The 13,503-nt window shown below is 52.0% G+C and overlaps 1 protein-coding gene and 1 long non-coding RNA gene across 2 annotated transcripts in view; both read right to left on the bottom strand.

The window, feature by feature from the left end:
* Positions 1–522, bottom strand: part of YWHAG (tyrosine 3-monooxygenase/tryptophan 5-monooxygenase activation protein gamma) — a 28,540-nt gene extending 28,018 nt beyond the window's left edge. Inside the window, exon 1 of the mRNA XM_045461988.1 lies at positions 7–522. Coding sequence (XP_045317944.1) covers positions 7–93 — 87 coding nt within the window. The 5' untranslated portion in view covers positions 94–522. The remainder of the gene's footprint in view (positions 1–6) is intronic.
* A 1,307-nt stretch (positions 523–1,829) lies between these two features.
* On the bottom strand, positions 1,830–8,920 carry LOC123589622. Its single transcript, XR_006708422.1, has 2 exons — positions 8,460–8,920; positions 1,830–2,095 (listed from the first exon to the last, which is right to left on the bottom strand). It is a non-coding gene; the product is annotated as an uncharacterized LOC123589622 (long non-coding RNA).
* Positions 8,921–13,503: the final 4,583 nt, after the last annotated feature.

Genomic DNA, 13,503 nt, shown 5'->3' with positions numbered 1-13,503 from the left:
ACTCACGTTCTTCATGGCCGCGGCCATGTCGTCGTAGCGCTCCGCCTGCTCGGCCAGCCGGGCTTTCTGCACCAGTTGCTCGCGGTCCACCATCTTCGAGGGCTGGATCGGGCCGGGTGAGGAGACCGGGGCGGCCTGAAGGGCTCGGAGGGCAGCTACGGCGCGGCTGGAGCCCGTGTGCCGGAGAGACCGACCCACGAAGCGAGCAGCTAAGGCGACGGCGACGGCGGCGGCGCGGAGGCTGCGGCTTCAGCTGCGACCGCGGGACCAGGCGCGAGGCGGCTGCGGCTGCTGTGCGTGCCGCGGGCGGACAACCCCCTGCGGCCCCGCCCACGCCGCGTGACGCAGACGGTCCCGCCTACCCGCCCGCGCACCCCGCCCCGGCCCCGCCCCGGCCCTTCCGCCTCTCGGGCTTCTCCCCAACTCAGCTTACCTTCGCTTTCTGGGCGTCCCTCCCTTCCCCGATGCCCCCCCCACAGTGCTCCCCGTTCTTCACTTTACCCCGGTTCCTGCGCCTCAGCTTCTCCAGATCACCCCCAACCTCGCCCCTCACACCGCCCCCCGCCCTGCCAGGTCCCTAGCGCGTGGGCCCCTGGGAATTGTAGTTTGCCCGGGAGTGGGGTGATATGTTGGAGAGATCAAGGACAAAGGGGCAGTTAGGACTACATCTCCCAATGGTCATAGCGCGCGAGCGGAGGTGAAGGGAGGGGTTCTAATTCCGCGGCCACGGGGGACCCCTGGCGGGGACTGAGGCTGCTTCAGTCATAGCGAGTGCTGATTCACGGCCCCGCCCCATATTCTCCGGGAAATTACGAGGTGAGGGGGCCAGGACCTCAGCCCTGGACCCCGTCTCAGAGATAAAGTAGCAGCAGGCCAGAGAGGGACAGAGGAGAGGACACGCGTTCACCGTAGGTCCAAACTTGCCAGGGTGGTGCCCGCCAGCAGGATGGGTTGAATTACGGAGCTTAATATTGGGAGCTAAACTGTCACCCTCCCCCACAGGCTTCCATTTCCCCACACGCACTTTGAGGTTCTTGGACCCGATGAGGTGAAAACATGGAAGGACAAATACTGGCCGGGCATACTGGTTAATTTACAGAAAGGATGCAGCTGTCTTCAGGCTGACCCCCGGGGGAGCTTCTTCCTCTCCAGCGTGGAGTGTCAAAGATTAAGTTCTGTTGCCAAGAGCCTACTGTATGCTTCACATGAGGTTGTTATCTGAGGGTTGACCAAACCTTCTCTCCCCACCTAAGACGCACACACTGAGGTCGGGCTGACAAATTCTTGCTCATATGCTTCCATTTTCAACGTTCCGTGGAGCTTACACAACCATAGTTTTGACTGCACATTTTATTGGCTTCATTTTTTTTTTTCCCGGCAGTTATCTGTTGAGCACCTACTGTGTTCCAAGCACTGTTCTAAGCAATGGGGTACAGCAAGGAACGACACAAAAAAACCCTACCCCCAAAAAAACAGGTAAGATAAAGATAAATATGTCGAGTAAAATGTTAGGAAGTGATAAGGAGTTAAAACAACAGGATATGAAGTGTTGTGTATGAGAATCTAGAATGAAGGAGTCTCTGTGAAGGACTATTCAGGCTCTATGCTAGATGGTAGAGGAAGAGGGCACAGAATCCTGCCCTCAAGGAATTTAGAATGTTTTAAGTGCTGTTAAGTTTTGTTTGTTCGTTTGTTAATTCTTTCAGGCTGGATAGGAAGAGGTTCTGAAAAGCTTCTCCAGGAAGGTTGGTAACGTTTCCAACCCAGCTCTTAAAAGGATGTGTAGCATTTGAGAGCATGGAAAGGACACAGGCAGCAGGACTCAGAGGCACGTTTTCCCCTGACATATTTATTGTTAGGCAAAGAATCCAAAGTGTTTGTTGCCTTAAGTGACCGGGAGTGGGGTTGGGGATGGAGTCGGGAGCCAGAACAGGAGGAGCCCTGAATGGCAGGCAAGGGAGTGAAGTCCTTATCCTGAAATAAGTAGGAAGCCTGTGAGAGATTTTAACGAGGGCAAAAAATGATGAGATTTGCATCCTGCATCCATCATCGTGGCCTCCTCAGAGCACTGCACGGTGCCTGGCACACAGTAAATCTGTAGAATGTATGAAATAAAGAAATGGATTAATGAATGCATGCACTTTAGGGAGGCTGCCCCTGCAGAAGTGGAGGAGATGGACTGAGTGAGGAGAGGGTCTAGAAATTGCTCTCCCCACCACTGACATAGCATCTAGTCCCTCCTCTTTTACTACAACACTCAGCAAAATGCAGTCCTGGGGGTGAATAAACTCTCCCCCTTCTCCTGTCTCCTACATGAGTGTTCACCAAGTCATTCTTCTTCCTCTCACTTCCTCTCTGGTCCAGGCCTGGGCATCACAGATCCATGGCAATGAGCCCTCATAGCCAACCCTGCTTGTCCTCCTGTGCATTAAATGTGTCAATGATTCAGGCCCCAAATGCAAAATCTTGGGAACTTCCTGGCTCATTTCAGGCTGCCTCTCTGACCTCTCCACATCAGTTCCTTCCCCCACCAGTTTAATGTGCATTAAAATAATAATAATAATAATAATTATTATTATTATTATTATTATTATTATTATTATTATAAAAATCCAGGCCAAATCTGGTTGGGAAAAGAAAGCAGATGCAAAGAAAAGGATGTTCCAAAGCCAAAGAGGAATGACATCTGCAGTCCCCACATCAAAGCTTCCCTCCAATGGTGCAGGGGAGAGCTGGCCCTGCCCTCCTTTCCTTTTTGATTTTTTTTTTTTTTTTTTTTTTTTTTTTTTTTTTTGAGACTCTAAGCTTAAAGCTGCAGCAGCCCAGCCGTGCCTGGATGTTGAGAGGGCTGCTTCAGAGGTATAGCGACATTACACAGAACAAATGGCTTAATCTTCTGGCTTCTTTCGCCACTGCCTGGTACTGCTGAAAAACACCTGGAGCAGGGAGGTGGAAAACTAGCATCCTGGCTTCTGCCTGCCCCCCCCACCTCACTCCCCCCCCACCTCACCCCCCCCACCCCCCCACCCCCGGCTCTGTGTGCAAAGCCTGCCCCTTCTCAGGGTTTTAATTTCCCCAACTTTGAAGTGAGAAATCAAACGAAGTGAGCGCTAAATGCCCCACCCAGCCGCGACAAGACAAAGTTCTAGATTCAGCTTGTTCCTCTTCTTTAGCCTCTCGGCAACAGGGAATCTGTACCTGCAGACCTGGGAGATGATTCAATCCCAAGGATTGAGAGGCTCAAAATCATCCCTGTTTTGTAGATCGGGAAGCTGAGGCACGGAGAGGCTGTATGACCAGCCAAAGATCACACATCAGTGACTGAGATGATCAGTGACTGAATTCAAACCCAGGGAGATCGTCCAGACTCCCAATGGCAAGGGCACCCTTCCCTGGCCAGGCTGTGAGGATCTACCCTTTGGCATCTGCTCAGGAAGGGAGGGGCCTTGCCCTCTGGTGATGGGCCTGACACGAGGGCCCTGGGCAAGCACCCTCTATGGCTGACCCTCTGCCCCATCTCCAGCCCTGGAGGACGTGACCTTTAGATCCATGCTCTCTGGCTGAGCTGGCAGACAAGTAGGCCGGCCAGAGACATTAGTGTCCTGCTGTTTCTGTGCAGTCATAAATCACTGCAGTCCCATCCCCTGGCTCCTAGCTTCCTCCTGCGGCTAGAAAGCTCCCTGATTGGCGGGGAGGCGGCAGCAGCGGTGGCAGCAGCAGCAGCAGCAACATCTTCTGAAGCAGGCAATACTCCCCGCCCTGTCCTCTGGGAACACTTCCCTGTCACTCTCCTCGAGGGTTGGGCTGTGGTAGGGGCAGAGCACATAACAGATTCAGAAGCAAAGGACAAAAAAGAAATCTCAGTGGGTGGCCCACCCTCCTGAGGAGAGTGGGGCAGTGAAGGAAGCCTGTGCTGGGAGGCAGGACCCACAGGTTGAAGCCTTGACTTTGCTATTGATCTTGCTGGGTGACCTTGAGCAAGTCACTTGACCTCTCTGGTCCTCAGACTGTGCATCTATAAAAGAATAGAATTAGACGGCTGCTTCTTAAGATCTGCCAGCCGGTAGCAACAGCCTTTCAGCTGGCCTGCCTCAATGTCTTCCCAGCCTCTCCAGTAAAAGATCTAAAAGATCTTTCCAAATAGACATCCCATCTTCTCCTTCCCTTGCCTTGGCTCCACCATACATGTCACTCCCCTTGCATATGGGCCAAAGTCACTTTGCTTTAGCCTGGAGTTTAAGGCTTTCCTAAGGGCCCCTGCCTACGTCTCTAGCTTCATTTTTCACAGGGCACTCGATTGGCATTTCCTAGCCATGTAGTACCCTCGTCCAACTCCTGGCCTTCTCAAAAGCTATGCCTTCTGCAGGGAACTCCTTCTACTCCTACCCCCATTCAATCCTTACCTCCTATCTTTCAGACTCAGATACTGTAAGTTAAACTGAACTGCTCCCTTTTGGAGCCCCTACCGGCTCCTATGCTACAATACTTCCGGCAAGGGGTTTAAATCTTCTTATTACCCTTATATGTATGAGTCTGTCTTTCCCTGAGGTCTTACAAACAGGTTCCTCAAAGACAGAGCTCCCTCCACCTGAGCCACCTCTGAGCTCCAAGCCTAGCATGGAGCAGGTTTTCAGGGCAGTTTGGTTCAATGAAAGGGACTCTCCACTTCGAGAAAGGATTGGCCCGGTGATGGTCTAGCCTCTTGAGGGGGATTTGAAAAGTTTTACCCCAAAAGCAATGGTCATGGGCAAGTTGCAGCAAAAACTCGGGAAAGCAGAACCGTAAACAATCCCAGGAACAGATAGGGCTATGGCCAGAAAGGATAGTTTTGAAGAACATCCGTACAGGATTTCAAAGAAGGGCCTGTTGACATGGGGCTCACTACCAGCAGAAATCCTCTGTTCTGCCTCCCTGGAGGCTGACCACTCGTCACCAAACCAGCTTCCCTACTCCAGGACCAAACTCTCAAATCCCCTAAAATCTCCTATGAAGAGGAAGAGATTGAAAAGTCTAATAGATCTTTATATTTTTTTTGAAGATTTCATTTTCTTTCTTTTTTTTTTTTTTTTTTTTTAAGTAATTCTACATCCAGTGTGAGGCTTGAACTTATAATCCTGAGATCCAGAGTCACATGCTTCATCAACTAAGCCATCCAGGTGCTCCTGACATATCTGTACATTTTAAGTTTTGCATTCCCCTAAAAAGAACCAAATTCAAAATTTACCACACCAATGGAATGTCTGTCACAGTAAAAAAAAAAAAAAAAAAAAGGGTCATTGTCTCAAACAAAGAGGTAAACTGTGCCATTCCCAAGAGATGGGCGTTCCTGGCGCACCTGGGTGGCTCAGTGGGTTAAGCATCTGACTCTTGGTTTCAGTTCAGGTTGTAATCTTGCAGTTCGTGAGTTCGAGCCCTGTGCTGGGCTCTGTGCTGACAATGTAGAGCCTGCTTGGCATTTCTCTCTCCCTCTCTCTCTGCCCCTCCCCAACTTGCTGTGGTGCACTTTCTGTCAAAAAATAAATAGGGGTGCCTGGGTGGCTCTGTTCGACTTCCTCTCAGGTCACGATCTCATGGTTCCTGGGTTCGAGCCCCGCGTCAGGCTCTGTGCAGACAGCTCAGAGCCTGGAGCCTGCTTCAGATTCTGTGTCTATCTCTTTCTCTGCCCTACCCTACTCATGCTCTCTCTCTCTCAAAAATAAATAAGCATTCGATAAATAAACATTAAATAAATAAATAAATAACCTTTAAAATAATAATAATAAAGTAAAAAGAAAGAGATAGGTGTTCCAGAGCAGAGGCGCCTGAGCTAGGATCTTCTCCCAAAACTCAGCTATGTAAACTTGGGCCAAATGCTTCACCAATCTGGACCTCAGATTCCCTACTGAATCATTTTTCTGTTTAAATTTATTTAATTTTTTGAGAGGGAGTTAGAGCACGAGTGGGGGAGGGTCAGAGGGACAGGGAGGGAGAGGATCCCAACCAGGCTCTGCACTGAGCCCAACATGGGGCTCCAACGAACTCATGAAACATGAGATCATGACCTCAGCTGAAGTCAAGAATCAGATGCTCAACCACTCAACCGACTGAGCCACCCAGGTGCCCCTCCCCACCGAATCTTAAAGAGAAATCTCCACCCTGCTCTCTGAATTGTACAATGGCAGGAATATGTTCTTTGACTTGGTAGAGGGGTCTGAAGCAGCGTTCTGAGGCTTCGAACTCCAATGGAGGACTCGTGGGAGACTGATAGTGATGAGGCGGTGGCAGCCTGCCAACTGATCACACGGAGTGAGGTGGACCTTTCTATCTTTGGAGGATTGCAAGCTTCAGAGAGCCCACCAATGCCTGCTCATCTCAAGGAAGCAATTTCTCCATCAGCTGGAGCTGTATGGTGATGACACGAGTGGGTCTGGAGGGCTTGGGGCAGGAATCAGGGGTCAAGGGTCAGCAGATAAACAGTGATTCTCAAGCTGGCTGGACATCACTGCTTCCCAATACCTGGGGTTGGGGGAGTGTGTCGAGAATATAGAGTCCCAGGTGCAGCTTAGACATCCTGGGTCAGAATCTCTAAGGGTGGGGTCCAGGGAACTGTATGCTTTCAAAGCTCTCTGGGGGATTCTTCCTATCACCCATGGTCTGCCAGGGTAACCTCAAAAGGGCCTGGTGACTTTGAAGGAGGCAAGGCTGGGTTGCCTGAAGAGGAAGTCAAGCAGCCATGAGGCCTTCTGAGAACTGGCTGGGAGAGGTGGGGGAACTGGCATTTTCTCGTGTTGGCCATTCTGCCGAGTCAGCCCAGCACTAATGCTTCCAGAGTGCAAATCCCACTCGGTCATGTAATAGGAACACTGGTGCTGACGCAGGAGGCAGTCGGGAGCCCAGGCTGCACCAGGGGACAGACGCTCCGCACCAACTCCTCACTCTGGGCCCTGGGACAGGCAGGGGCCAGAGGCACTCCCTCCATGCCAAGCCTCGAGTGAGCCAAGACGACTCGAGAGCATGGGGCCTGCACCGTGCTCTGAGTTTCGGGCCCAGCCAGGCTTCCTCTCTGTCTTCCTGGAGTTTGGGGTTCATAATTGGAAGGGACAATAGAGGGACTCCTGTTAGTCCAGGAGAGGAATCCCTTCCTTACGTGGCACCCCACCTCCTGGGCGTCGGCCCTTGCTAGCACCCCTCCAGCCACAGATCATTTGCTGTTCTCCTGAGGTCCCCCTTCCTCTTCGGGACAGCACTCCTGTTCCCAGAGCATCTGTCCATTGTTCCTCATTCTGCCTCCCAGCATTGCAAGAAGGAGGAGAACGCTTCTCCCCAAAAACCTTTTGTGTGTAAGACCAGAACCCTGAAGCCCTGTGGTCTCCACACTGGATGGTTTCCCCAGCAGCGGAGAGTAGGTTTGAACACATGCTTTTCTGCCTCCAGAGTGCCTGATATGCGATGCAAACGGAAAGATGGCCAAAAAGAGATTGCCAGGACACGCAGTACCGATTCCCTGCTCACAGAGGCTTCTATGAGGCCGAAGGACACTTTGTGACAAAGAGGGGTTTGGTCTCCAACCTCATGGCGGCGGTGCCCCTTTCCCCAACCCAGGCTGGGTGGGTGCCCAGCTACATCCAAGTCTTACCTGGGGGTCTATAATCGATGCTCCTCCCCCCAAGTCCTCACCTTAGTCTCTAATACTCAGAGAGCCTGGAAAGGCCAATAGGTGAGAAAAAAGAACAGGAGAGTGGATGTGATTGTTCCCATGCCCCTATAGACACTAGAGAACCCATAGCACAGATGAGGAACCCAAGGCACACAGAAGATAAGTAACCTGTCCAGGTCATACAGCCAGTAAGTGGAGGCTTTGGGTCATAACGGAGGTTCACATGTCTCTTACTCCTTATCCACCATCCAGAAGCACCCAGCTGGGCCTATTTCTTTTCTTTTTCTTTTTTGATATTTTTATTTAGTTTTGAGAGAGAGAGAGAGAGAGAGAGAGAGACAGGGTGTGAGCAGGGGAGGAGCAGAGAGAGGGAGATGCAGAGTATGAAGCAGGCTCCAGGCTCTGAGCTGTCAGCACAGAGCCTGACGTGGGCTCTAACTCACAAACCTCGTGAGACCATGACCTGAGCCGAAGTCAGGGGCTCAACTGACTGAGCCATCCAGGTGCCCCTCTTGGTTTTTGGTTTTGTTTTGTTTTGTTTTGTTTTTAACTTTTTTCAATGTTTCTTTGTTTTTTCAATGTTCCAATGTTTTTTTTTTTAACTTTTTTCAATGTTTATTTTTGAGGGAGAGGGCGCACAAGTGGGGGAGGGACAGAGAGAGGGGGACAGAGGATCTGAAGCCGGCTCTGCACTGACAGATGCAGGGCTCAAACTCACGAACCGTGAGATCATGACCTGAGCCAAAGGTGGACACTCAACCGACTGAGCCCCCCAGGCACCCCCAGCTGGGTCTGTTTCTAACGGAGGGAGGAATTAAGTGACTTACTCACGGGAAGGAGTGTGGTCTCTAGGAGAGTGAATCAGAGCAAAGGCCCTCCCAGAGAAGTTGGAGGGACCGCAGTTTCCAGGTGTACAGCCCACGGGGGTGGCCATCCATGCTGGGTTCCGGGCCCTGGGACAGTGAACAGAACTGCTCCGCTAATGACTTGCTGAATAACTTTAAACAAATTACTTCTCTTCTCTGGAACTCTGTCCCTCCTTTGCCAAATGAGGAACCAATGACTCATGATGCATCAGGTCAAAACAAGCCACTTGGGCTAATACTAAAACCTTTACATTTTGATACCTTCTCTAAAATGATCTGAACTCAGGTTCTCCCGTGCAGATCAGAAGCACCCAATGATGTCATGGGGCTTTGCCGGCTATCTGTGATATCATGGGGCTTTCCTGGGTTCTAGGGAGGAGAGAACAAGTAAAAAGGTGCCAAGAGGAACCAAGGTTGGGAATCTCAGAATGGACCAGCCCTTCAGAATCTTCAGCTAGGAGAGGTTTCACGCAAGGCAGAAAAAATTGGCATTTTAGAACACAGGCACTGTGGCAGCTGGGACAGAGGATGGACTGGATGGGAAGAAGGCCAGAGGGAGGGAGACCACTTGGGGGGTTCCTGTGAGAGGTGGGAGGTTGGGTCAGGGCCGGCCGTCGTAGTGGCTGTGGGAGGTGGGACATACCCAGCATGACTCCCAAGATGATCCCATTCTCTGAGATAGAACAGGCTTAAGGGAAAGGTGATGGGCTCAGTTGGGAAGTGACAAGTGTGAAAGCGTATCTAGGGGCGCCTGGGTGGCTCAGTCAGTTAAACGTCTGACTCTTGGTTTCAGCTGAAGTCATGATCTCACAGTTCCTGAGTCTGAGCCCTGCATCCAGCTCCGCCTCACATGGCAGAGCCTGTTTGGGATTCTCTCTCCCTCTCTCTCTGCCCCTCCCCCACTCGTGCTCACTCTCTCTCTCAAAAACAAATAAATTAAAACAAAAAGAGTAAGTATAGGGTTGTTGAATCATTGTATTGCACACACGAAACTGATACAGCACTATATGTATGTTAACTATGCTGGGCTTAAAATATAAAAAACAAATTAATAAAATTTAAAATTTAATTTAGTTGAAAGAAAGAATGTCCGAATGAGATGCCCAGGGGCCGGAAGTAGAAATCTGAAACAGCAGGCCCTCACGCATGGGCTCAAGAGGAGACCTGGAGGGAGCACCAGGAAAACCAGAGTTCCTGTGTCTCAGGGATCATGGAATGATGTGATCACCATATCCTCCTGGTGCTCTATGGCCATGTTGCCAGATGCCTGCAGAAAACTCATGTGAGGGCAGAAAGGAAGACCTTTTCTTTCTTTCTCTCTTTCTTTCTTTCTTTCTTTCTTTCTTTCTTTCTTTCTTTCTTTCTTTCTCAATATTTATTTTTGAGAGAGAGAGAGAGAGAGAGCAAGCAGGGGAGGGGCAGAGAGAGAGGGAGACAGAGGATCTGAAGTAGGCTCCACACTGTCAGTGCAAAGCCCAACGTGGGGCTCAAACGCACGAACCACGGGATCATGACCTGAACCGAAGTCGGACATTCAACCCACTGAGCCACCCAGGAGCCCCAGGAAGGCCTTTTCTTGAGTTAGGGCGTCCTTGTTGACCTAGGCCAGCAATTTGGACAGCAAGGGGGAAAGGGGTGAAGAGTTAAAATGTGGAGCCGACTGCTTTCATCAGCAATTTAATGGTCAGATGAAGGAGAGAGAAGCCTATGTTCTGGCAGCTCAGGCAGAGGGAGGGTTTTATTTGTTCCGGAGGAGGCTGAGGGTGGTTTCAATGCTCAGAGGAGAGGCTGGGGAGAGTGGCTGAAAGAGGAGAGGACTGGGAGGGACAGGGGGGTGAGCTGAGGTGGGAGAGGGCAGGGTCCCCGGATGAGGGGTCAGCTGGGATGGCAGGTGGGTGGATGGGTCTCTGAGTGAAAAGCAGGGAGGTTCCTGGGAACCTCTTTCTCTGAGAAGGAGAAGCTGAAGTCATTCGCTGCTGAGTCATGAGAGGAGGAGGGAGGTTTGAGGAAGTATCTGGGGAGGATGGGGGAGTGAGCTGGGGAAAGACCGGCCATTCCAGGACTGGCTGGACCCAGAGGCCACCACACAGGGCCCCTGTCCGCACAGACTTGTGCTTTTCACCTGCAGCCCTGGCAATGTGAGTCTTAGCTAAGAAGGCGAAGGTCAGATCACCCGGAGCAGGCAGTGGTCAGCTGTGGCCAAGTTGTTGAGGGGCCAAGGGTCTGGGGGACAGGGAAGGAGCCTGATACAGCAAAGGAGTGAGGGCCCAGATGGGCCAAGGACTGAGCTAGGTAAGGGAAATAGAGGCCAGGAGGGAGTCAGGTGCGGGAGGCCTCAGGGACAGGGAAGAGCAGGGAGTGGGGAGGAGGGAAGTGGATGTGACACAGGAGTGTTGTCATTCTCAGAGGACCCCCAAGGCCTGAAGAAAATTCTGGGGAGTAGTCATGGCTAAGGTTAAAGGTTAAAGAGCTTCCCCTGGAGGCTCTGATGCAAGACGCTTGTCCTGTGGATGCTGGAATCCCAGGAGGCAGGGCCTGGGGAAAAGGCAAACTCCCATCAGGCCACAGGCCTCAGGAATGCCACCCGGGACCGGCTGTTTGGGCAAAGGGACGAGTCACAGAGCTGCAAGGCCCGAGCCCCAAGGAAGGGGACTTGCTCGAGGCATTTGGAAGGAGCAGAACTGGCAGGACACCTCATGGCTTGGACCTTCATACCTCTCCCTTCTGCCTGGCACAGAGGCCTGCCACTCACACATCTTGTTCCCCTAACTGATCTCTGGGGCACACTTCCGCCTCCGAGATGGGTACGATTCAGGCCCTCTTGAGCTTCATAACAAAGGGAAGAGGAAGTCAAGGGCTTGAACAAATAGGAGCGTGACCACGGTGTACCCTGCTTGGTCGTTTGTGGGTTTTTTTTGTTTTGTTTTGTTTTTTTTGGGGGGGTTGTTTTGTTTTTAGTAGTTTTTTTATCCACTGGGTTATGCAGAGTAGAGAGCATTCCCAAGGGGCTGGATGTCCTGGGGATCCTCCCAAGGCAGGGGAAAGAGCAGGGAGAAGGTCCTGAGGCTGAGCTCCGTCCCTCCCCCCCCGAAAAAAACAGAGATTAGAGAACGGTAATGACAGAGAGATAGACACACTGTGGTAGAGACAAGAGACCCAGAGAGAGAGAGAGAAGGAGAGAGACAAGGATTCAACAGAGGGACGGACAGGAAGACAGACCGCCTGAGACAGAGACGGGGAGAGAAGGTGCTGAGCAGGCTGGCCAGGTGCCCACGGCTCATCCGGGAAGCTGCTGGGCTGGACCCAATCAGTGCAAGATGGATGGCTGCTTTGGGAGGGCGAGAGGCCGCCAGGCAGGGCAGCTGGGCCGTCTCTCCCATCTGCACGACGCGCTGCAGAAAGCCCGGCCAGCTGACCCTGTTTCCCAATAGGCCGATGGTGGGGTGCGCCCTCGGAGCTTCCTCAAGGACAGCAGGAGGGTGAGGAAGGGCTCTGCTTTGGAGACACGGACCCCAGCTCTGCCTCTCACTAGCTGTGAGGTCTCGAGGCCATCGAGTTCCCTGGGCTGTCTTCATTCCCAGCTCTAAAATGAGAACCACCACCCCGGTCCTCAGTGATTCTGACATGTTTTCACCTGCTCCGCAGAAACAGGGACCTGGGTGAGCTGGGACGTCACAGTGTCCTTCAGGTCCAACAGGAACATGAAGGGAACAGATGCCTTCTGTGCCTGGCACCCTTTGGGGCTAGTTCCAAAAATCTGGCCAAGCAGTTTGGGCTGAGGGTGGTGGTGAGTCAGGAGAATAGGTTGTGACCCCAGGTCCCAGACTTGCACAACTGATAAAGATCCCACCAGTAAAAGGCTCCTATCCAGCTCCCCTTACTTCCAAACCCCGGCACTTATGCTCGGTGCCAACCCCCACAGCAACAGGGAAGTAGACAGGGGCAAGTTTCATCGTTCTGTCCTAACCATCCAAGGGCTCTACTCCAGACAGTAGCCCTCAGCAGCAGGACTGGGAGAGACTCTTGCTCCTGGTCACCAAGGCCACCTGCACACTAGCCTCATCCAGTCTCTCTGCCATTCATTTACCCCTTCATTCACTCAAACATCGAACGTCTACCAGGTGCACTGGTAGGTGTGATGAGCCCAGGATGCGGGAAGAGGACACAGAGGGGATCAATCACCCTCTCCCCACCTATCCAAACCCCAGCTTAAATGTTCCCTCTTCCAGAAGGCTTCCCATAACATCTACTAGGATTGAGGCCTTTTTCCACCTCTGAGCCCATAACACTTCTCCAAAGACCCACACCCTGGGATTTTATACAAGGTCTAGGAACGTATATGCATTATATCCCTATAGATGGTCTCCTTTCTGGAGGCAGAGCCCACTCCCTGTTCATCTTTGCCTCCTACAGAGCCCAGCACAGTAGCAAGGGGTCAGGTTCGAAGGATACATATTTGCCAGTCTTTGAACCTCAACGATGCATGATAATTACTGTCTTTAAACCTCAGTCTTTTCACTTGTAAAGTGAGGACAATAATCTTCACTTGCCAGTGTGGCCAGATGGATCAAATGAGATATTGCATACAAAGTCCCCTGGCGAGCTGGAGGCCCTACACTCCTTGCAGCCATGGGCTGTTGCTAATAATATAGCAATCTCAGGGCCAGAGCTGGGCTCAGAGAGGCAGGGAGCAGGCGCCCCTCTGTCTGCAGCTTCCCCTGCCTGACAGTGTGGAGGGGTTCTCTGAGCCTGAAACAACCCAAATGTGGACAGCCAGACTGCAGGGGCAGGAGAGAAGCTGTGGGAACCCGGATACCCAGTTTCCAAGTCTGCCTTTAGCTCAAGGTGAGTGACCTTGGTCGGGGTAGTCGCTTTTCTGAGCATGAGGTTATCCATCTGCCAAGCGGGAATAGTAATTCCGGGCTGGCAGCAGAGAGGAGGCGAGGCCCCGATGAGGGCTGCAATGCGTAGGAACCCCCACATCAGTGTCCAAATACTGTG

Source organism: Leopardus geoffroyi, chromosome E3 (genome assembly GCF_018350155.1).
Source record: "Leopardus geoffroyi isolate Oge1 chromosome E3, O.geoffroyi_Oge1_pat1.0, whole genome shotgun sequence".
NCBI classification, from domain to species: domain Eukaryota; kingdom Metazoa; phylum Chordata; class Mammalia; order Carnivora; family Felidae; genus Leopardus; species Leopardus geoffroyi.
Note: the sequence above shows the minus strand (reverse complement) of the source record. Positions and strands in the feature narration are given on the sequence as shown.